The 23,142-nt window shown below is 37.3% G+C and overlaps 1 protein-coding gene and 1 long non-coding RNA gene across 3 annotated transcripts in view; one reads left to right on the forward strand and one right to left on the reverse strand.

Annotated features, from left to right (window-relative positions):
* Nucleotides 1-23,142, reverse strand: part of LOC134531118 (WW domain-binding protein 4-like) — a 142,825-nt gene that overhangs the window by 57,480 nt on the left and 62,203 nt on the right. For both annotated transcript variants that reach the window (XR_010074938.1, XM_063366689.1), the window contains exons 2-3: nt 22,819-22,891; nt 17,242-17,376 (exon numbers count right to left, since the gene is read on the reverse strand). Coding sequence is in view for 1 of the 2 variants with exons in the window: in XM_063366689.1 (XP_063222759.1) it covers nt 17,242-17,376; nt 22,819-22,891 (208 nt within the window). In the remaining variant the exon portion in view is untranslated. The remainder of the gene's footprint in view (nt 1-17,241; nt 17,377-22,818; nt 22,892-23,142) is intronic.
* LOC134531119 (uncharacterized) lies at nt 15,618-20,873 on the forward strand. Its single transcript, XR_010074939.1, has 2 exons — nt 15,618-15,675; nt 19,462-20,873. It is a non-coding gene; the product is annotated as an uncharacterized LOC134531119 (long non-coding RNA).

Genomic DNA, 23,142 nt, shown 5'->3' on the forward strand with positions numbered 1-23,142 from the left:
TTTACTCTTTCTTTTGACTGACTTCCATCTTCCTCTTCACAAATGGAACTTAAATCTACAGCATATATAGCTACATTCATAGTTTTGGAACTTTCCAAAAGTTCTCCGACTTCATTTTTATTCATTACTGAACATCCATATTTCTTCAATTTTTGGGGACAAGGTAGGGGAGATTTTACTTACAATTGGTTCCTTCTTGTTTTCTGCTCAAAGTACTTTCTGTAAATGAAGGAAGCAGCTCATCACATCATCGTAACTTGGCAGAACTTATTTATTCAACCGTGATGGGAAACCAAACACTATCTCATCCATACCATGAATTACTACATTACTTGCTTTAGCTGTCATTTATACAAAACACCAAATGATATGTCTCATTCCTTCTTTACTAGCAGACTGAAAAATTATGATGGAAATGGCAAGTATAGAGGAAAAATATTTGGAGGAGTGGGAGCCTAGGAGCAGAAGGGAGAAGGTGAGAGATAAAAATAGGCTTCCTGTGTTTGTTTATATTTATTGATTCCAAGCAACATGAACAGCTTGATCGAGTATTATCAAGAATTTTCCCCCCTCATTATCATTCTATCATGTCAATGCCCGAACAGTTTGCAACGATTCATGTCATCTTTTTTATTAATATTCTAGCAAATATTAATATTTTTTTTCACTCTTATGTATAAATAGGATGTGTCCCTACTCTCAATTCAAAAATGTAAACTCTTTTCTTAAGGTTTCAGAATAATAAAAATTAAAATGTCTACAAAATCATAAAAATTCAGAATGTTCGAGACGTTTGCAGCACCTCAAGATGATCTGCAATTGAGCCCCAGTTTTGGCGAGTTGGTATTGATGGTAAAAGGCAAGCTTTGCCTGCTAATATGAAACGATTTGACGAAAGTCATTTTTTTGTTCCACTCTAATGTGGGTATGATCTAAAATGAAAAAAGGTATAGAGAAAAATTATTAGTATTTTTTTTTTATTGAACAAATGATAAAATTGTAAGGATGCGGGTATGATCTCACATGAAAAAATAAATAAATAAACAATTCAGTGATATTGTTTTCATATACATTTTACAAGTAATTCAATATTTAATTTGACAAAATCCATGAATCAATTATGATAATCAGTTTCTCATTTTTATATATCATTATTCAAAGAATTATCAGTGTCTATCATAGTGTCAATTGGCTTATGATAGCTAAAATATGACACAAAAGTTTGAGATTTAACACGTTCGAAATTCCTAGAAAATACAGCATCAATTGTTGTAACTGATCTGGTAGTTGGGGTATTAAGTTAACTCAGGGTTGCTACACATTTTTGAGTATGAAATTCCCTGGATTGGAAAATTTTCGAAACCATTACATATTGGTAACTTTTTTTTGTAAAATTCATAGACTGCAATTTTATTCCAGCAATTTGCAGCACAACTATCTGATAATTTGTAAAAGAAATGTTCTTTCATAAAGTTAATCTGAAGAATGGCCAGATTCTTCTAGTCCGTTCTCACCTCTCCTCCCTTCCTTCCCCTCCCGTCCTTGGCTCGCCCCCCCCCCCCCCCCTTATTCCAGTCCATTCTTGCATTGAATATATATAACTTATAGAAGTCGCGAGGGGATACGATTTATTCTGCCAGTTTTGGAATCAAAACTGAGGTAGTTGCAAGCTCCCCCGCCAGACAGCTCTGCTTTCGAAAAGAAGGCACTCGTGGTTAGTGTCTCCCACGCTAGAGCGCTATAGTATCGCTTGTCTCAAGGTCGCGCGCGTATTATCTCTCTCTCTTTCTCTCTCTCTATCTTTTGTATTTTGTTTCCGTTGCTGTGTGGAGGGCCAGCGCATTGACAAGGCGGGAGGTTATGCTCGTCAAAACGATACGTAAATATATTGAACACAAATGTATTTTGTTTAAAAAACCGAAAGTAAAAAAATATTCCTTGAAATATTACACAATTATTTAAAAAGAGCCACATATATCAGTACTTCATTGATGTTGGATTCCAGATGGTGTAATAATTATTGTATTTGAATAAAAATCGGTCCAATTGGATATAAAATAAATATTTTATTCACCAAATACATTAAAGGACCTCAAAGAATCCACTTTAATATAAATTCAACAAAATGTATGCAAAGAGGAAATTATAAAATACCAGACACTGTTATATAAATAGTTGATCAGTGTAAATCTGTGCACGAACTTAGTCATACATTAATAAAAACTTTAGTAAGCTCTAACACAAGAAACTCGTTTTTATCGGGAAAAAATATTGTATGTTAAAGAAATAACTAAACAGTAAACATTACATACATAATATTTATGTTCGCATACGTGCATTGAATATTATTTTGCAGTGATAAATTAATATTTTATTAACATAACTAGATTTTAAAAAAGTTTATACAAAATTTTAAAAATATTTACTACCTATACTTTTCAGAAGTAAGGTTGGTTTGTAAATTCTCCTTCAGGAGCATTATACAACACAGTGCATTAAATTGCATTTCAAGTCACATAAAAAAAATTAAAAATGGGTGGAAGTAAAATAAAAATACCACAAACAAATGATTATACGTACTATTTTATCATATTTATAATTTACAAATAATGAGGGCCCAGTAACTTTGAGTTAAGTTGGTGTATAAAACTCTAGCGAAAAACAGTTCTCTGTATTCTAGAGTTGTTTGAAGAGTTTATTTGCATGCACAAAAACTTTCAATGTAAAAAAAAGCCACATAATCATCCTACCATAGTAGGTGACATTTTTGACAGTTCGTACAACGAAATTTGTGACTGACATATGAATTATGTGAAACATTAAGAATTTGTGAAGCAATAAACAAAACTAACACATATTCATGTAGGGCAAGACTAGCTAATCATGTATTAATAAGTTTTGTTTATTTTACAGTAAAATATTTAGCGGCCAAAGACTTAAGCCGTTGCAATAAATGTAATCTAAAGCCATCTTAAGTGAAACAAACTGTGGCTAAATGAGGCCCAGTAATTTTGAGCGAAATTGTAATCGTGCAAGTTCCCATGTACCACAGCTGTATTTACCTTATATTATATGCATATGCATAATAAATTTAAATATCACTTAACAACTTAAATAAATAGAGTACAATATAAATTTCAAAGAATTATTTCATTCTAAATATCAGTATATAAAAATCTTCCATTGCGTATAACAATTTTAACTTTTACTTCCGTACATTCATAACGATACGAAACATGCACAATGCCATCTAATGACATTAAAAAAAACTATTGTGTTATTGTCCCTAGGTATTCGTTACGTATACGTTTTATACGTTAAGTAAAATAATCTCATTAGTAAGTACTATTTTTTACAACATTAACAAATGTAAAATATTTCATTGTCGAGCTTTAGCAAACGACTTACACACGTGCAATCACTGACATGTATAGATGAAGGTTTATAAATCAATGACTCGTTAGAAAATGTATGTGTTTGTTTCATCATCTGTGAAATATGTAAAAATATGATCGTGTAAAACGCAGAGGAATAATCAACTGTCATATGTCATGACTGAGATTATTTGTCAGAAACATTTGTTGAAAGCTTTCAAACAAGCAATAGTTCTAATGAAGGAATAAATAACCCAGTCAAAATATGCTAAAATTTCGCTCGTAGTCAAATTAAATCCGATATTTTGTTACACTTTGCACGTATTTAGTAGTGTCCAGGTGAATTAAAATCAAAAGTCATGATGAATAGGATTATAAAAAAAGGCATTTGTTTTTTTATTTTTAAAAAATTATCTCGTAAATGGGTAACCTTAAAAGAAAAAAGGTTTTAATAAAAAAATGAAAGAGTATTAAAAATCCTATAAAAGATTATTTTCACTTTTTCATTTCTCCAATATTGTTTGAGATAGTCTCACTTAAAAAATGAGTTTTTTTATTTATCTCAAACATTTTTCCTATAGCAACTGACCTATATATTTGTGAACCGTGCCTCTCGTATGCCAAATGCTGTCACTCTACTTTTCAAGACATGTTTAAGCTAGAGTCCATGATGACCCCAGAATTATACAATTTTACATGTCAGGGTTACTTCTCAAAGAAAAGAACTGATAGCGTTTGGTCAGACAGACCACAGAACAGACTTAAATGCGTAACATGAAAATTGTTGGAAGCCTCACACGAGGACGAGGATTCACTGACAAGTTCTTGAGCGAGTGGACCTTGGGTATGACTGCATTTGCATCTGCTCATCATTGAAGAGTTATGCGCTACTCATTTTATATCTTTGAACAACTAGATTTCTGACAATATCGAAGCAGTAGGGATGCCACATATTAATATAAGATCTCTGCTTAGCTAAATAATCACCCACCATTTCCTGGATCACAACAAATCATGTCTATAGCAACTGGACTAGTAGGGGATGCCACAGTTACCTTTTTCAATGCTATAGTAATTGGCGAGCAATCAATACAGAGTAATAGCTCATTTATCATTTGTTAGTTTTCCAGAGGATAACGATAAGTGAAGAAAAATAGGATGACTTGATCATGTATATGCAGTATGAGTTGGCTCCATTTCATTTAGCTCTCTTTGACGAAGCTGGGATATGCAAAACCAAGAAAGTAACCCAGTACATGTTTTAGGTGACGAGGGAGAATTTGGACTTGGAGAACCCTGACTTTGTTCTTAAAGGTGGATTCTTACTACACAGTCATATAGCCGATAAGAGGTACTGATTCCTCTATTTGCCCAAAATATGTCAATTACATTATCATTTCCTATTTATCATGACTGTTGATGTAACGTTCCGTGCAGACCACTGAACAATTGAAACACAAAATCATAAACATAGGATTGAATTTGAGCACATAATATACTTTGACTGGGCTAAAAGTCTATAACACCTCGTGTTTAAATGCGTACCTAATTTTTAGAATATCAATATAAGTGTCTTCCAGGTTAATTTTTTTTCTGGATACAAAATAAAATATTTTGGAATTTAAATTGTTCATAACTTAGGTAATAACGGTAGAATTCAAAGCATTTTAAACAGTTTTATCTACTTAAAAAAAGTACGGAGGTGGTTGTGTGGACCAATTTTTACCATGTTTTTGTTTTTATTTTTGTATAAAACAAAAGTTCGAACTTATGTTTTTCTTACACTAATCCACTTAAAAAGTATGTTCTCTGGTAAATAAACGCAAAATTTTTCACATGACGTTTTTTGACAGCGATCATTAAGCTACTAACATCTTAATATTGTAAAGTAATAAACAAAAAAAATACTAATGCAGCTGCAGTCTATCTACTCACAAATAATTAATTGTTTAGTTATTTCTTAAGTACATTTTGCAATCTATCTTAAAAATTTTGTTGAAACGCTTGCCAAACAAATGCATTTTATGACAGACGACGTGGGTAATACTTGGCTAAAACTTTGCGTTTATTAAAATTTACATCGAAAATTAACTAGCGTTCACTCGGTTTTAGTCAAAATGATGAAATTAAAAATATGTGGCTGCTTTAATATAATTAGTTTTTTAAAGTAATTAAAACGTGGATATTTTAAATATAATAGAAAATAATTCTTTACTAATTCATATTAAATAATTACGACTTTCCTCGCATACTTGCGTCAACTTTTTTTTACACAGTATATAACTGATAAATAATGTAAAACAAAATTGGCAAGTTATAATTCACAACTTCCCTGTCATTATTTTTAACTGGAAAACGGAACATTGATGTGCCTTGTGAACCGATCCTCGTATTCTGACAACCCGTGTACGCACATTTATTACCCTTCAGAAATTATAAAATTATCAATGCGAAATAAAGTTAAAATAAGTAGGTATTTAACTTTTAAATAAAATCATATTTTAAACTCAACACGGACTGAAGGCCTGATACAAAGTTCTTAGGAGCTAATTTTCACGTTACTAGGGTACACAATTCCTCCATAATCCATTCCAGTAACTGTCTTCTCCCGGGGTTTCGTGGCTCTCAAAGGCAGTGGTAAGGAATACTTATCGTCAAGGTCGCCGAACGGTGCTGATACCAGCTTCCCGCGTATGGGAGGATGAAGGGAGGTGGCATGACTGGCTGGTTAACGTATTACGTCCTAAGACCGCTAGGGGCGTGCGCTGTCGATACCCAGCGATTGAAGCGATCGCTGCGACGGAGCTTCCTACTAATACAATTCTTCTGCGAAACCGGACAGAAAATTTAACCTGGGCTCGCGACTTCTATACATTATATATATTCAATGATTCTTGCTTCTCCTCCCTTCCTTCCCCTCCTTTGCTCCTTTGCTTGCCACGCCCCTCCCCTTTCTTCCTTTCCCCTTTCCCAACCTCCTTCCTCCTCCTCCTCCTCCTCCTCCGACCTTCCAGATTGTTCCGGCCTTCTAAACCTTCCTTGCCACCCCTTCCCCCCTCTCCACTCTTCCCCGCGCCTGCCCACTTGTTTACTGTTAGTTAGCAGGCCGCTTCACTCGTCTGTCAACCGGCAGCGGTCCTGGTTCCCATCGCCCCTGTGTCTGGTAAGGCGTATCTGCAGGCGTGCTAGGCCATGCCCATTTCAGACTTATTTATGTCTCTTCCATTCCAGGCGCTGACGCCTGTTGTCGGGCCTTGTTATTGCCTTTGAGTTTAATGTTCTCTTTTGCTCGTCATGCCCACTTGTTTTGCGCTGTTCGCCCTGCGGTCGAGCCTGCCTTGATTAATTTTTGATGCCATGCCACTCGTTGGCTGCTTGATTCAGGCCTTCTGCCCTCTTTGATTTGCCATCTCATTTTTTCTGGATTGTTACCACGCCTTGCCAGGTCTACAGGGGCGACCCATAATTATGATTTTGTCTTTTATTTTTTAAATGTTAAATTGTTATTGAGTTTACGACCTGTTATACTTGTTTGTATTAATGATATGTAAAGCACTATTTTTTTATAGGGTAACCTTATATAATGTATGATGAATATGCCACTTCAGTATTAACTAATGTATTCAGTATTAACAAATGTACTAATTAATGTTGTTCACATTATACAAATTGATTTCTGCACTATTTATTTACTTGTTCTCTTTTGTAATTGTGTCTTGTGACGTTTGAGGCAGTCAGATGGGTGACTCTTGCCCCACCTGGTTCAACTGTGTGCTACTCTGCTTAGGCAGCTAATCACTTTGTACTTGTGTTTCATGAACATCTGAACATCATGAGTGGCTCAACTGTTTCCTGGATCTACCGCCTCCACCGGGATGAACTGATCCGATATCTGGAGGAGAACCAGCTCCAGGTGGAAGATGGGGACACCGTGGCAGCGATGCGTACCAGGGTCGTTAAATTCATGCGCAGTTCGGGTGAGCTCCCGGCTGGCGACGGCGCGGCGCGGTCAACACTGGATGTGAGTGAAAGTTCGTCAGACCCCTTCGCTCAAAAATTGTTATTTTCTGTCCTGAAGTCCTTACCCACCCTTGATAGTACCGATCCCAAACACATCTTAGAATTTTTCTGTGAGGCAGATCGTGTAGCAAGTTAGCCTTGGTACCTCCTGATGCCCTTTTAAAGGCCTTGCTGACGAAGTGTTGTGGTGTTTATGTGACAAAACTTACAGATATTATCGTTCAAAAGGGGGACTTGCGAGCCTTCAAACTAGCTGTTCTTCATGATGTGTGCCCTCCTCGCGTCATGGACGCTTGTAAGCGCGATCTAGTGTTTCGCTTCCAGCGACCTGACGAGCCTGTGTCTCAATTTATTGATAGCGTTTTGGCCTTTGCTACTGTGTTAGAGATTGACACTCCTGAAGCTGAGCTCGTGCAGCTTATTTTGGGAAATTTTGGTCCTCATGTTTTCAGTTCGTGTAGTATGCTTTCCCCACCTACTACTTTCAAGTCTCTGCGTGCTTGGGGCAGCGAGGTCGAGGCGCGCCTCATGGCTATCAGTAAATATGAATCAGAATTTCCCTCCACAGCAAGGACAGGCTCAGGGCCACGTACACACGAGTTGGGTAAACACAGAGTGAGTATGATTTCTGATCCTAGTGCTTCGAGCACTCAGAGGCAGGTCCCTGCATTACATAAGGTTAATGGGCCATCATCTTATAGCGCGCCTAGGCGCGGCTCCAGTAATGCAACTCCTCGCAATAAGATGCAGCCCTCGGTCATCCCTCAGTCCACCCATACACGCGCTCGGTGCGCGAACTGTTGTGTCTTTGGACACATTACCGAGGATTGCACCCAGCCACGTGTAGACATTAATAGCCGGCAGTGTTTCTCCTGCAAAGCCTTGGGGCATTATAGAGTCAATTTCCCTTTAAACTCCGCATGACGGGGCGGAAAAGAGGCCGGCTCTGTCGTCTAAAAAGAAAAACCTCTTCCTCTTCATTTTTACATTTCTTGTCCGTGTCCATCGGCGATCGGTTGTTTCCTGCCCTTGTGGATACTGGTGCTTCCCGCTCAGTGATTAGTGAAACTTTTTTGCAACAATTGCTTAGTCTCTTTCCAGCTCTTTCTTCCCGTGTCTCCTCAGAGGACTATGCTAATATTTGTGTTGCTAATGGTGAGTGTCTACGCTTGTGCAAATCAGTTGTCATGCATTTCAAGATCAAGCATTTCTCGTGGGATTGGAGATTCATAGTTGTCCCTGGTGTCTCGCCTAATTTTATTGTCGGCCTTGATTTTTTGAGTAAAACCTGTTGCGTTTTAGATTTAGATCGCCGCGAGCTTTCATTTGCATTTGCTCCTTCTTGTAAAATAGCGCTGAGAATTCAGAATAACAGTTCCATTGTCTTACAGTGTAGTGGGTCTTGTCACCCCAATCAGGAGCAAGCTCTTTCAGCCCTTAGACAGAAATTTGCGGATGTTATCACTCCCAAATTAGGAAAATGTTACATCCTTCCTTACAAGTTTTACTTAAAAGATGAAAATCCTGTACGTAGCAGGTATCATAAGGTCTCTCCACCTAAGCTTCAGGCTATGCGAGACATTATTTACAAGCTCTTGACAGCTGGAGTCATTTCACCCTCAACATCTGACTTTAGCACTCCAACCTTTTTGGTTCACAAAAAAGACGGAATAAGCTGGCGCATGGTCCACAATTATATTCCTTTGAACCAAAAGATTGCCAAGGATGAAGTGTACCCACTCCCCACTGTTGAAAGCGCTCTTCAGCAGCATTTAGGAAAAACGAACTACTTTTCAGTTATTGATCTTAACCAGAGCTTCCATCAATGTCTCTTGGACCCTAGTTGTCGTAAGTATACTGCCTTCTCAACGCCATTTGGACATTTTGATTCAACCGCATTCCTATGGGAGTCAGCTTCGGTAGTCAGGCGATGAGTAGAGTTTTGGATCATGTTCTCTCGGATCTTAAGTACAAATGTGTATTCAATTACATTGATGATATCATCATTTATAGTACCAGCTTTGAAGATCATCTTAATCACCTCTCAGAAGTTCTTACCCGTTTGCTTTCTGCTCACTTAACTGTTAATCCAGATAAAATTACTTTTGGTAAAACCTCTGTTAAATTTTTAGGCTATGTCATTTCGCAGGGTACCCTTCTCATGGACCCAGACAAAATTGCACCTATTGTACAGTTCCCTAAACCCATAAATGTCAAGGGAGTTCAACAATTTTTGGGCCTTCTCTGATATTTTTCACGTTTTATTGATAATTTCGCTACTCTTAGTGCACCTTTAAATTCCTTTAAAAAGAAAAGTTCCATCTTCGTTTCGGGTTCCGAACAGGAGCAGGCATTTCATAATCTAAAGGCTTGCATGGCCAAACCACCGGTCTTAATACTCCCCGATTTCAATAGACGTTTCGCCCTTCGGGTGGACGCCTCTTCAGTTGCCCTTGGCGCAGTACTAGGTCATCTTGAGGAAGGAAAAATCAGACCGATTGCCTACGCGAGTCGATCTTTGTCCGAATCCGAACTACACCTCGGCGTCTACGAAAAGGAGGCGCTTGCCTGTCTATTCGCTATGGAGAAATTTGAAAGCTATTTGGAGTCTCGCGAGTTTGACCTCTATACTGACAATCGTGCTCTCAGTTGGCTTTTCAACCATCCCCATCAGCTCGGCAAGTTGGGACGCTGGATTTTATGACTCTCGCGTTTTCAGTTCTGTATCCACCATGTATCTGGCAAGGACAACATCGTCGCCGACTCCCTCTCCCGTATGTTTTGCACCGATGAGTTCGAGTCCGTAGATCTCCGTAACACCTTGCCCGCTGAACTTGTGTCTTCCATAAAAATTTTTCCAGAGTCGTATTTTAATATCAGGGATCAGCAGGCGCAAGACGCATTTTGCCAACAGATCCATAATGATCTTCAGTCCAACAAAACAATACCTTATATGGAAGAACAAGGTCTTCTTTTTTTTACTGGATCCTCCGGTAGGGCACGTAAGGTCGTTGTACCACTTTCTCTCAGACCAATGGTAATTGCTTATTTCCATTCTTCCTTAGTAGGTGGTCACCTAGGTATTGATAAAACTCAGCGAAGAATCTCAGCTCATTTTTTTTTTGTCCTCAGCTTAATTCTGATGTTAGAGACTATGTCAGGTCTTGTTTTGATTGTCAGGTTTCGAAACCCGCTCATAATTCTAAAATGGGACTTTATTCAGCTGATCCTCCTGTGGCACCCTGGCACGTTATTCACGTCGACATCTTTGGGCCCCTAACTCGCTCACGTAAAGGCAATGTGTGCCTTCTAGTTGTTTTAGACATATTTTCTAAATTTGTGATTCTCTTACCTCTTAAAAACATGAAATGTCATTTCCATTGTTAATGCTCTAAAATCCAGGTGTTAATAAGTTTTTTGGACCTCCTCATATCATTGTTTCCGATAATGCTCCCTACTTCCAATCTTCTGTGTACAAGGATTTTCTGTTTGAATGGGCCGTCAAAGCTGTCTACAGTTCGCCTTACTTCCCTCAGGGAAACCAGGTTGAACGTGTCAATAAGGTAATCAAGGGTATCCTTACATCTTTTTACCGTGCCGATCAGACCCTGTGGGACTCAGATCTGGAATTTATCAATGTGGCACTGAATTCCGCTGTCCATTTAGCTTCCGGTTTCCCTCCATCCATTCCTTTTTTGGGTCAAGAACTCACTCATCCCTTGTTAAACCAGTGGGGGCTGCCCCCCGTCGACGCCAGTCTGGACGCTCGGGAGTTAGAACTTGTGTTGGATACTGTCTCTTGTAATCTTGAGAAGGCCCGTCAGGCCGTCGCGAACTCATACAATAGGGGTAGGACCATTCATGATTTCCAGGTGGGCAGCAAGGTGCTGTGTAAGTCATTTACTCTCCCAAGCTTGTCAAACAAAATAAATTGTAAACTCTTGCCCTCTTATGAAGGGCCATTTATTGTTAATAAGGTTTTAGGACCTAACACGTTGTTGTTAAAGGATTTGCAACGTAAGAATAGGTTTAGGAAATCTCATGTATCGCATCTTAAGCCTTTTGTGGGATAGTTTGTAAGGGCTAGCCCTGTTTTTTCTGGCTTTGTATTCACAATGTGCACATCTTTTTATTATTGTAATTGTTATACTTGTGATCCTCGAGGATCATTGTGTGTTGCTAGTTATTTAAGTTGCTGTTGTTGTGTTGTTTCTTTTTGTTTTTTTTTGATGGGCATTCTTTGTTTGGTTCCCTTCCCCTCACCCCTTTCAGGTCATACTAGCCATGCGCTGTCATCATCATCAGCACCTCGCCGGGAGACGTCTCTGCGGGGCAACATCTGCATCAACCCCCCCCCCCCCCCCCCCTTTTTCCCTTTTCGTGGCTCCCTGCCTGGGACGATATCTTCACTTCATCGCTTCTCTACTCCTGATGGCTGGTTGCCCTGAGGAGGCCTGAGTGCTCTTCCTCCTGCGTGTTTTTTGAGACTGTTTATAGTGGCTCTGGCTGAGTGCCCCTGCACCGCCGTGAGCCGCCTGCGGTCTCGGAGCTCTTGGTGATGGAACTGTCTTCGGGCTGTACCTCGGACAGCCTCCCTCGGCTGCGTTCTTCGGTTCCGCCTGGAGTTCCCCCCCTCCTTGGCCTGGAGAACGTGACTCGTCGGAGCTTCTCTGGACTTGAGGACTCCTTCTCTGGAATTCCAGCAAATCATGTCGAAGACGAATTCTACACGCCCGCTCCATTGACGCATACTGCTCCTATGCTGAACCTCGCCGATCTTTCAAGCACACGATGTCTGTTCGTCATGTTTTCCGCGTCCAGGCAGGGCCACTTTAGGAAAGGGGGTTGAAGAATGGCCAGATTCTTCTAGTCCGTTCTCACCTCTCCTCCCTTCCTTCCCCTCTCGTTCTTGGTTCGCCCCCCCCCCCCTTATTCCAGTCCATTCTTTCTTCTCCTCCCTTCCTTCCCCTCCTTTGCTTGCCATGCCCCTCCCCTTTCTCCTTTCCCAACCTCCTTCCTCCTCCTCCTCCGACCTTCCAGATTGTTCCGGCCTTCTAAACCTTCCTTGCCACCCCTTCCCCCCTCTCCTCTCTTCCCCTCGCCAGCCCACTTGTTTACTGTTAGTTAGCAGGCCGCTTCACTCGTCTGTCAACCGGCAGCGGTCCTGGTTCCCGTCGCCCCTGTGTCTGGTAAGGCGTATCTGCAGGCGTGCTGGGCCATGCCCATTTCAGACTTATTTATGTCTCTTCCATTCCAGGCGCTGACGCCTGTTGTCGGGCCTTGTTATTGCCTTTGAGATGGCCAATTCTTTGTGCGAGCACAGGCTGCTGGCTGATGCAATAGTTTTGTCTGTTGTATCATCATTGGAGAGACATACATGTATAGGTTTTGTGGGAATATCTAACTGGGGAATCTCGGAATTCTGTGTGGAATTAGAAAGAGATGGAAGGTGTAAGCGAGGGACAGAAACTTGTGACTGAGTGAGGGGAAGCCCTCAAAGAGGGGAGGTACTGTAAGAATAAATGTTGTAGCCAATGGTAAGGCAGTATTTCATGAAAGTCCCCAGCTAAGTAGATTTTTATGTAAGCTTGGTGATGTGTTTAGTTCTGTCAGTCATTGTCTGAACGAGGTACCGATAGGCCGCATGTTGGGCAGTGGCTCACAAAGTATAAGATTATGTGAGTTTAGATGACATTTCACAGCTGTGGTCCGGGCACCACCATGTATGATCAAACTGTTTTTTTATCATTTAGACTTTGCAACTAGAATTTTCTGACCACAGTCGTCGGTAAGGCCCGCAACACAACTTTAAATTTGTTTTAGTCATCGTTCAAAGGACAGAGTTTTTTGGCGGTACCGTCAGTTTGTGAATAACCACTTTATTATAAATTAACCTGCATCTTTCGGTACCTGTGAACAGTCAAAGTGTTTGCTTGAAAACAGGGAAGAGGTTATGTGAAACGTGTCTGTAAAGTTTACAGGTACTTTTTGTTGTGGTTGTAAGGTGAATTCTCTTAAAGTATCAATAAAAATACATTAAAATCATTTTCGTGTCTTGAGAGACATTATTGTAGTAAACAAATCATAGAAAGTAAAATTTTTCTGGAACTTATATAATTTCCTGAACCCTAATAATTATTTTTGCAGGTGTTTTATGTCCACTTCTGACAAAATTTTAAGCTAGCCAAGTGGTCTGGGGTATGACAATGCTTGAAAATTGTACTCCCTCAGCAAAGAAGTTTCACTTAAAAAATGGTTACTTATGACATAGTCTTCTGGTTTGGCATTTAGTTGGCTTTATATATGTAAGCTTGAACACTTGCAAATAAAATATTATTTCTCGTGTTATTGCAATAAAAAGATCTTACTAGCTAGGCCATGAGTCATTTCAATATATATTGAATTCCTTTAATTGTGTGATTCAACTGAGCAATGCCTGTAACTTCTTATGAAGTTCCTCAACAATTTAGTTTATGAGAAATTGTGGTAGAATTCCCCACTGGCACTGTTCACTTATGGTAGTTTTACATTATGGCTCTTTTCCACCTGCCTGCCTCAAAACAGAAGGAAAAGTGTCATAATGTAAAACTACTATAATAGAAAGTACCAAGGGAATTCTGCCATAACGTTTTACACATCGTGGTTATCAGAATACAGTGCTGCTCCCTAGAACACATTTTTGGAAACATTTGTTTCTTCTCGTGCTCAATGTTGAGTTGATTTATGATCGCAACTACAGAAAGTCACCATCAGAAGTAATGCAGTCTTTTTAAGTTAACCTATGTAACTATGGTACTTTTCTCCTGCCCCATTAAATCAACTATTCCCAGGAATGTGCCAATTTTTTTGTTTGAAAGCTAAAACCTTTCCAGTGATAATTTACTCACAGCTGATTTAAGAGGACAATCTCCAACTTATTGTATTTAATGTGCAACTATTAAATCCAGTGAGGGGTAAAATAATTACCCTTTAGCATAAGGGTTCTGGAAATGAAAGTTTCTTGACTTTTAGCACCATCATTGTTTATTTCACTTTTCATGACTTTCCTGACCACTTCACTTTTGTTACTTTTTCTTGACTTCCCTGAGTTTTGTGACTTGTAGAGACCTTGTAAGTGTAGCAGAAATTGGTGTATGAAACCAATATAATATGAACAATAAAAACCCTGTCTGGATTACCACCCACATTTATTTTCACACAAGTTTCAGTGGTCCAACAGAAAGAATGTGAAATTAAAATAATGATTTTTGATGATTATCTATTCTGAAGATTATCAAAAACCGCACCAGTGTATTGAGAATGCACATTGAACTTTCATGATGACTGATGCAATCAGTGTTATTGGTGAATAAACTGCACTAGGTAGTATTTTACAGTCTTTAAGCTTCAGTAACTCTATTGTAGGTTCTGATATACATTTCAATTGAACTTATGGATGGGAGCAATGCAATTACAATACAGTAAACTCCCTATTATCCGCGCATGCTAGGAAAAAATACAGCAAATATTTAAATCTGTATTTTATTACAAGTGATCAAATTTGAACTCTACTGACGATTGTATTGCGTGCAGTATACAGTAAAACGCCACAGGCCTTCTCGGAACTCAAACAGTAGGCTGGCATGCGTAATTATTCAGTAAAATACAAAAGTTTTAGCATCATTAAAATTTTTTTACTGTTAATTGTAACGTACATACATTTTTAGATTTTTAAGTTAAAATTAATGTTTCCTTTTTTGTTTCCCATTTTCGGCTCTTTGCAGATTATCCACGGTGGCCCTGCCACTTAATTTCGCGGATAATCGGGAGTGTACTGTAGTTCATTACTGCAGTATTGCAACATGAGGATAGAAATTATTGTGCTACAATTGCAATTAAAAAATCCTTACACTACTGGCCAACATATTAGTTGTGGTATTAAAAATGTCATTTGTAATGGTAGTTAATGAGAATAAATAACAGAATGATAAAAATGTTACTCATTAAACAAAGGTAAAGATCAAACCACTAAATCTAAATGTGGAATTTGAAGCAGTTGCTCCGTTTTTCGGCACTGTACAGCATTCCATCCCCTCCATTCCCCTTCCCTCTCTACCTTTCCCCAACCCTCTCCAACTTCCCCTTCCTACCCCCTCCTCTTCCTCTCTTCCCCGCCGCCTCACCAGCGCTCTCTGTCGAGTGTATTCCCGGCCTATATATAGTCCGAACCCTAGCGTACTCCTTGCAGTCGTTCAGTCTCTGGACTCTAAGGCTGTCACTGCAGCGGTGGCTCTGCGTTCCGGTATGTACTCGGCTGTGAAACTCTGTATTTAAATATTATTCTTTCTTGCGCGTTGTGGCCGCGCCTTCATTTTTTTTATTGCTGCCTTGTTAAATGTAATTGCCACCAATGTTGGACCCTTCAGGTCATTTTGATTTGAGTTTCTTTTGCTCAAGCCGAGTACTGCCCGTGGCATGTTGTAACAATTCTGCGGCTGTATATGGGCATGCCACGATGGCATTGGACACTTCTTGTCAAGCCGTATTATAAGTTCTCTCTTGATTCTGCCTTCAGTTTTTCGCCTAGCGGCCCATATTACTTGTTCTGCTTCAGCGCTTTGCCCCCACGTCCGCTTTACTCTTGCTTACTTTGTTTTATTTGTGTGAATGATTGTATTTATGTCGCGTCCCGCGGGAACATTTGAATTTGCCCCAATGAGAATCATTAGCTGTTTTATAAACTGTAACCTTTATTAAGTGTTATAATTGCATAAATAAAATTCTATTTTTGGTATCTTATATCTTTTCTTGCACCAGGTTCCCACTGTCATTGGGTTTTAATGTAAACCCCCCCACCCCTGCTTTTGTCTATGTCAGTTGTAGTCAATTGGACTTGTCACCAACCGGCTTCACATTATTTAACAAAATATTTTGACTGGAAATAAAATACAGATATCATACAAATGACTGCAATACAATTTCTTTAAGGACAAGATTCTATGGTGAATTGTGATAAACCCGAAATAAAATGGAAAAGCATGTCACCAACTGTAACTTAACTTAACTGTAACACCAAAATACAAGTTGATACACCGTATAGCACCAAAATGCAAATTATTACACCATATATCACTGAAATGTAACACGAATAATGAAATTATTAAAACAATAATATACTTACAAAATTTAAATAAATCACAAAAATTGTATGTTTTAGTGCATTTAAATCAATGAATTAAATTTAATTAGTGTAAAGTACATTCCAAAATGTGTAAATGAAAGGGATAAAAAAAACTTATTTCATCTTGCATCTCTTATCAAATCATTTACACAGTACTAGCATTAGTACATTTTTAAAATACACAAATTATGCGTATTTATTTTTAATTGTTCAGAGTTCTTCTGTCTCAGGGATGTTTATTACAAATTATTTTATTGAAAAGTCCATAAAATATCATAAATTAATCAAAATTACATTAACATATTTTGATGGAATAAGTAGAAACACTTTATAGTGTCACATTTGTGGAACACTATACACTATATTTATGACTAAACATAATTATTAAAATAATAACAATAATATCAAAACATTCTGTTTTAAAAACAAAGTATGTCTAATAATAAAACTTTTAAATCTTGCTCTAGCTATGAGCTTAATAAGGGCAGAAGAAGAAAACAACTTTAATGTATTTTGTAACTATTTTAGCTTACTCCTCTGCTTCAACATTTCATTAAAAAATATATATACTATTTTACAGAATTTAATTATTTCTGCTTTAGACACTACTCTACTTAAATAGTTAATGTAGTTAACACTAACCAATTATTGACACACATTTTGTTTTTCAAATATGCATGCTCTTACCTCCTCCATCTTTTTAATTTCATCATCCACTTTTAGCTGAGTCTTGTATTCTTTTTGGCTTTGTTTTGTCATCTCTGCAATTCTGAGCCTGACATTTTCCTTGTGTTTTCGCCCATTGTCGTGGAATGATATGTTCTGCAATCAAAGCAAAACGTGTTGCAGAAACAAATTAACAGGTATGTGCTGTTGCAACTACCAACTATGCAAACTACCTAATCTTATAAAGCTAATCATGTGCACTGTTAATATTTTAACTCTCTTAGAAGCCAGTGAGTATTGTTTTTATGTACCTATAATTGAGTATTGTGTACCATGGCTGCTAATAAAGAATTTAAATCATTGCTATCATTACTATCACTGCTATGGCCAGATGTAAAGAAATTTAACAGTACAAATGAGGTTTCAAAACTAAAAATAAGTGTACACATCCTAAAGCCGGATACACCGTGTCTCTGGCTGGTGTGTGTGAGCGTGTTAGTGGCCAGGAATGGCAATGGTTTCAGTGTGTTCAAATGTTGTACCTATATGTATAAGGATTTTATGTTATTATAATAGAGCTATTTAATTAATCTTAACAACCAGTGTTTGTTAGAAACTTTTGGATGGCGCTATCAAAATTTACCTTAATACAATTTTATTTTATTTTTTAATTAAGTATTTACTGCTTATTTATTATAGATAGGTGATATGAATAAAAACTGATACAGATTCTATTATGGACACATTTCTTTAAAACATCTGATACCGATACAAAATCTATTCAATACTTTTTAAATAATCAAAGTGCAAGTCTTTAGAAATTAAATATTTTTAAAAAATAAGTCAGTACCTTAATATCATTATTTATTATAAGGATTTTTGGTATATGACAAAAAAAAAGTATTTCACCACATAGAATTTATGCATTTGCCTAATTAATGAACACAACATTGTAATATCTATAGCCTTAAATTACAAAAAAAAAAAAAAAATGGAGTAAAAGATGCCTACGGAACTATAAGCAGGTAAATAGAAAATATGGGTGACACCTGAATGGATGATTATTATTACACTTTTTTTTTATGGGTATCAGTTTTTTTAAGTATTGTGGGAAATGATTATATCAGAAATCCAGAAAATTGGGAATGTCTGCCAATACCAAAACTAAATTAGTTTTATAGTTTTTATTTAATCAAGGTGTTTGATGTCAAAGACCCAAGTGCTAACAGGCACCAATACCAGGCCTAACTCTCATCTCCTCCAGCCCACTTCCACCTGCCACAGAGAACAGACATTCTGATACGCTATTGGAGTTGCTTGGTGTTGGTCGCCCTCATGGCGTGGTCATATCTTTCTGTTCAAACAAATCACATGCAGCTACAGACTATTTATATTAATGTGGTGTGCTTGAATAAAAGTAATGTGGAATCTTACTATACACATTTTCACCTTATAAAGTATGAAAGTTGGCATGAATGAGACGTGTCTAAGGCCTACAGGACACCTTGAGCACCCATTTTTGTATTGACCACCTGTATGTAAGCATAGAGTCCCCGACATTTTAGAGTGGGGCATGTTTTGGCACCATTCAAGACATAAGGAACGATTTCATCAAGCCACATTGGCAATGTCGCCTTGAGATATTCTCTAGCTGGGACTCTACACCCCTTGAATCACACAGAGTGGCACCTGACACCGGTAAACAGAGAAATGTAAACTCTTCTGATGAGATACTGGTCAATTATTGAAATCAAAGAATTATTGAAATCGAAGTTCTGTAGAAATTGGACATTTGAAATTTATCACCATAATAATTAATTTTCATACCATTTTTAAATTTGTTAATGATGAATCATAATTAAAGTTTTTGAGACTACCAGTGTCACAGCTGATTCTGTGACGTGAGACATGCAACCAGCGTACACATGGCTGTTAAGGTGGGACCTAACCATTTTGGTTTATTTCTTGTAATACAATTAATTTTTATTAAACTTCCTGTTTTTTTTTGCTGCTTGCATTTCAAGTTGTTAAGCCGTCTGATTTTCAGACAAAATATAATATTTGTATTAACAGCTCAATATTATGAATATGTATGACTTACATGGTTATTTAAGATAGGCTGTGATGTTTTCATTTATTGTAATTTTGACTGTTGGTTTGAACTTCATATAAATTTTGTGTTTTGACATACGACATGCAAGAAAGCTATACAATATTGTTTTGTGTGTGTGCCGCTTGAAGGTAAGTGTGTGAGGCCTCTGGCCAGCTCGGTGCAAGACTTGCGAGAGTTCAGCAAGAGCTCCGGCCGCAGAGTCCCGTGGAGCCGGGCATACTAGGCGAGCGAACTGCCAACTATCTGCACGCTATGAACTGTGTCCAGGACAATAACTGCATGATTGTTTACACTCACATTACAAACTGTTAACTTTCCAAAATAGAGGCTGCAACTTTAAACTTTGTACATTTCATAAATAGTATGTAAATTTTTTGTACAACTCTATTTAAATAATTGTATTTTTTGTGGGAATTTACTGGTGCCTATTTATTAATTTTAATTGGTAATAGCCCTTTTGAAACTTACTGGAATTTTGGCTAGGTTGTATGATTCAGCATAAGCATAACCAACATATTGAAAGTTTTTTTTTTAAGTTTATTGTATTTGATATGTAATTTTGATGTGTGCAGATGCCAATTTGTGTGCTGGATTTATATTTAGGGTTATTTGTGTGTCTATTTATTCATATTTTGCTCTTATTAAATTTCTGTAGATTTTGTATTTTGTAACTTGAGGTTTTATATTTTTAACTTCTTTTTATGCCATTTTTTTATTGAGCACCTCAAGGGAAGGTTTATAGTTTTTATGTGAATTTTGGCAGTTTTCTGCAGTTCATTTTTTTCCCCTTCTCCTGTTACTCTGTGAGATCTTTTAACTAGACCACAATGCACAATGCATTGTAAAAGAGTGTTAAAGGTCCAACAAATATGAGAATATGTGTGCTTAAAGATTTCTCCAATAAATAATCCACCATTTTGAGAACTGCCATAGCAAACATAATTAATGTTTTCACATGTGTGCCTAACGGCCACCCTACAGATCTACAGATATTTTTCTGATACAGTTTCTATAATATTAAGGGATCCGCCTGTGTCAGTGAGGCAGGAAGATAAGTGGGATGCTCGCTGGTGTTCTAGCGTTGTATCGCCTCCAAGCGCCAGGCTGTGGACGGTGCACAGTCCTGTCTTCCTGTATACGACAACTATGAGACTTCAGCAGTTACTATGTCATTATATGATGGAGAAATGAAAAAAAACATGTATTGGAAGCCCCTTGGGTGCTTTCAAGAATCTGTACCAGATGTTTCATACTGAAAAATTATTTTGTAAACAATCACCACTTTTATAATCACATGGTTTTCTCTGAATCTCGGCACACTGTAGGTGCGCCAAGGCAGGTGGGCTCTAAGACTGAGCTGCAAATACCATGTTGAGTTATTGCACTTTCTGGTCTTTTTTTTTATCTAGAACAATCTCTACAGATTTTCCAGTCTAAGAATTTCATATTGTGTTTTGTAGCAACATATACATTGACTCATCATCTGCTATTTGTAAAAATTACAGCCAATTTACATTATTAAAAATTTTTTCGAAATAAATCCATTGTAGTCAATCAATACAATTTATTTACTGAGTTTCCACATTTGGGAGATGCCTACAAATTTCTTCTTAAAAATCTAAGATTGACAAAAACCAAAAAATCCAACATGACTTGTAGGCTTTCTGCGAAAACTTTTTTTTTTTTTCCATTCAAATTGAATATCAAGTTATTCACAAATATTATTTATTTTTTTAATCAAATATAAACATACAGTGAAATATTTTCACAGGAGTCCCAGAAAAATTAATGCAAAATTATAACCACACAGTAAAATTAGAAAGAGAGAAACATAGATATAAGTGTGTGGTGTAAAATACAAGAAAATAAAAAAATGTGGCCATGCATTTGCTTAAAACCAGCAAGTTTTTAGTTAGAAATTTTTTTTGTTGATAAAACTGATTATATGCATAAAAATAAAGTGTTTTAAATCATTTTATCTCAAAATCACAGATTTTTTGTTGCATATAAAAAGTATGTACTATTTGCAGAAAACAAATCCAAATTTCTCAATGTAACTCCTTAGCTTCATAAATGTTACAATTCTTTCATATAATTTTTTTTGTGATAAGTCCCACTTGATAGTTTGAAAATAAAAATCAATTACATTATTTTATTAGAAATGTTAAAACAAACATCAAATTATTCATGAACATAGAATATTGATTGGAATACTCACACACCAATCATGACTGGTGAAGAGATAGACGCCCAACTCGGCGGCACCATGGTTTTTCAGACTTTTTTTGGTACCGAGGCTTTCTGGCAAAATCTGTATTTATTCTTATGATGGGAAAGTGTAATTCGTGAGCTTATCATTTTCATAAGAAAGAGAGAGATAGTAAAGCAGGCATGGACTTCTGTATGTTTTGTGAATGGTTGTTTTGAAAACTGTGTTGTGATTGGACAGTGGTCATGTGATTCCCTTCTCCCGCTGTGGCTGAAGGAAGGGGCGTTATCCCGCCAGTTCTCTGCTCGATGTCGCCTGAATAAGTCACGTTAGGAAGGGGCTCAAGCAATTAATTAATATGTACTAAGGGACGAACTTCACGGCTATGGTCCAGGCTGCGCCAGTAATTAACTTTGTTTCAGACATGAACTTAAAATTTCAGTGACACAGTCATCTGCATTCAGCCCAAGATGGAACAGTGATTTTTTGCCGCCATCCCAAGGACACCTTTGTCCTTGGCCGGTACCGTCAATGCAAAGTGACTTCGAGACTTGTTTGCTAGAGGTAAAAGGTGGAAGTGATCTTTAAGTACGTTTTGAAAAACATCAAAATTGATAAACATTCACGGTTTCGAGCAGGGAAATTTTGTTTGTGTGTTAATGAAAACTGCGAGGACCTGTTGCAAACATCATGTAATGGCAGACTGTGTTCTGTTTTTATGCAGATCTAAAAAATAAATCTATGTAAAAGTTCTGCTAACTCTTTTTCTTCAGTAAAAACTGCACAACCAAATTCATACTTAACCTCTAAATTAAAAACATCAACAAACATTTTTCCACACCATTCTCATTATTGAAGTGTTTATGATGTTGCAAGTCAGGTCGTCTTTTAGCCGGACCAATCTGAGTTATAATAAGCTGTACCAGTACATATTAATTTTATCAAATCTATTTTTAAAATTATTTTTAAATAATGACCAAGTAAAGCACTTGTAATGACAAAGTAATCATTAACTTAAAAATCAAAAACACAACATCTCTCGGTACTATAATACAATTGAAACACACCTAAAAATACACAGATCATTTTTCATGAGTTCATAGTTACATAGGAGCGAAAATTCTGCAAAGTTGTGTTTGATCAAAGTGATACAACTTGGCTCACTATATTCTTGTAAAATGTCACACTGGACCACAAAAAACTGTTGAAAGACAAAGCACAATTCATATTAATGCATACAGAGTCATCACAAATATATAAGGCATCTAAAGCTTACCGGTGCATTGTCCGCAATCCAACATTTGCAGAAGTCGCAATACTTCTTGGCTTGCGATTTCCAGTATTCTGTCCTGAAATCAAAGTTACGGATTGGATTAGGAATGTCAAGTTAACTAGCAGGGACAGGGAATTTTCATTATTTTATTTGGTGGCAGGCTGGACAAAAAAACTTGTATTTCCATCACGTTTGCTACTGAACCACAAATATTGTCACTGTTCTGGAGAACGTTAAATAATTAAAAGAACCACAATGGACAGAAGGAATCAAGAACAAAATGGAAAAGAGTTATTTCTTTTCCCTTTTTAAAGGAAGCAGCCAGTT

Source organism: Bacillus rossius, chromosome 3 (assembly GCF_032445375.1).
Source record: "Bacillus rossius redtenbacheri isolate Brsri chromosome 3, Brsri_v3, whole genome shotgun sequence".
Taxonomy (NCBI): Eukaryota; Metazoa; Arthropoda; class Insecta; order Phasmatodea; family Bacillidae; genus Bacillus; species Bacillus rossius.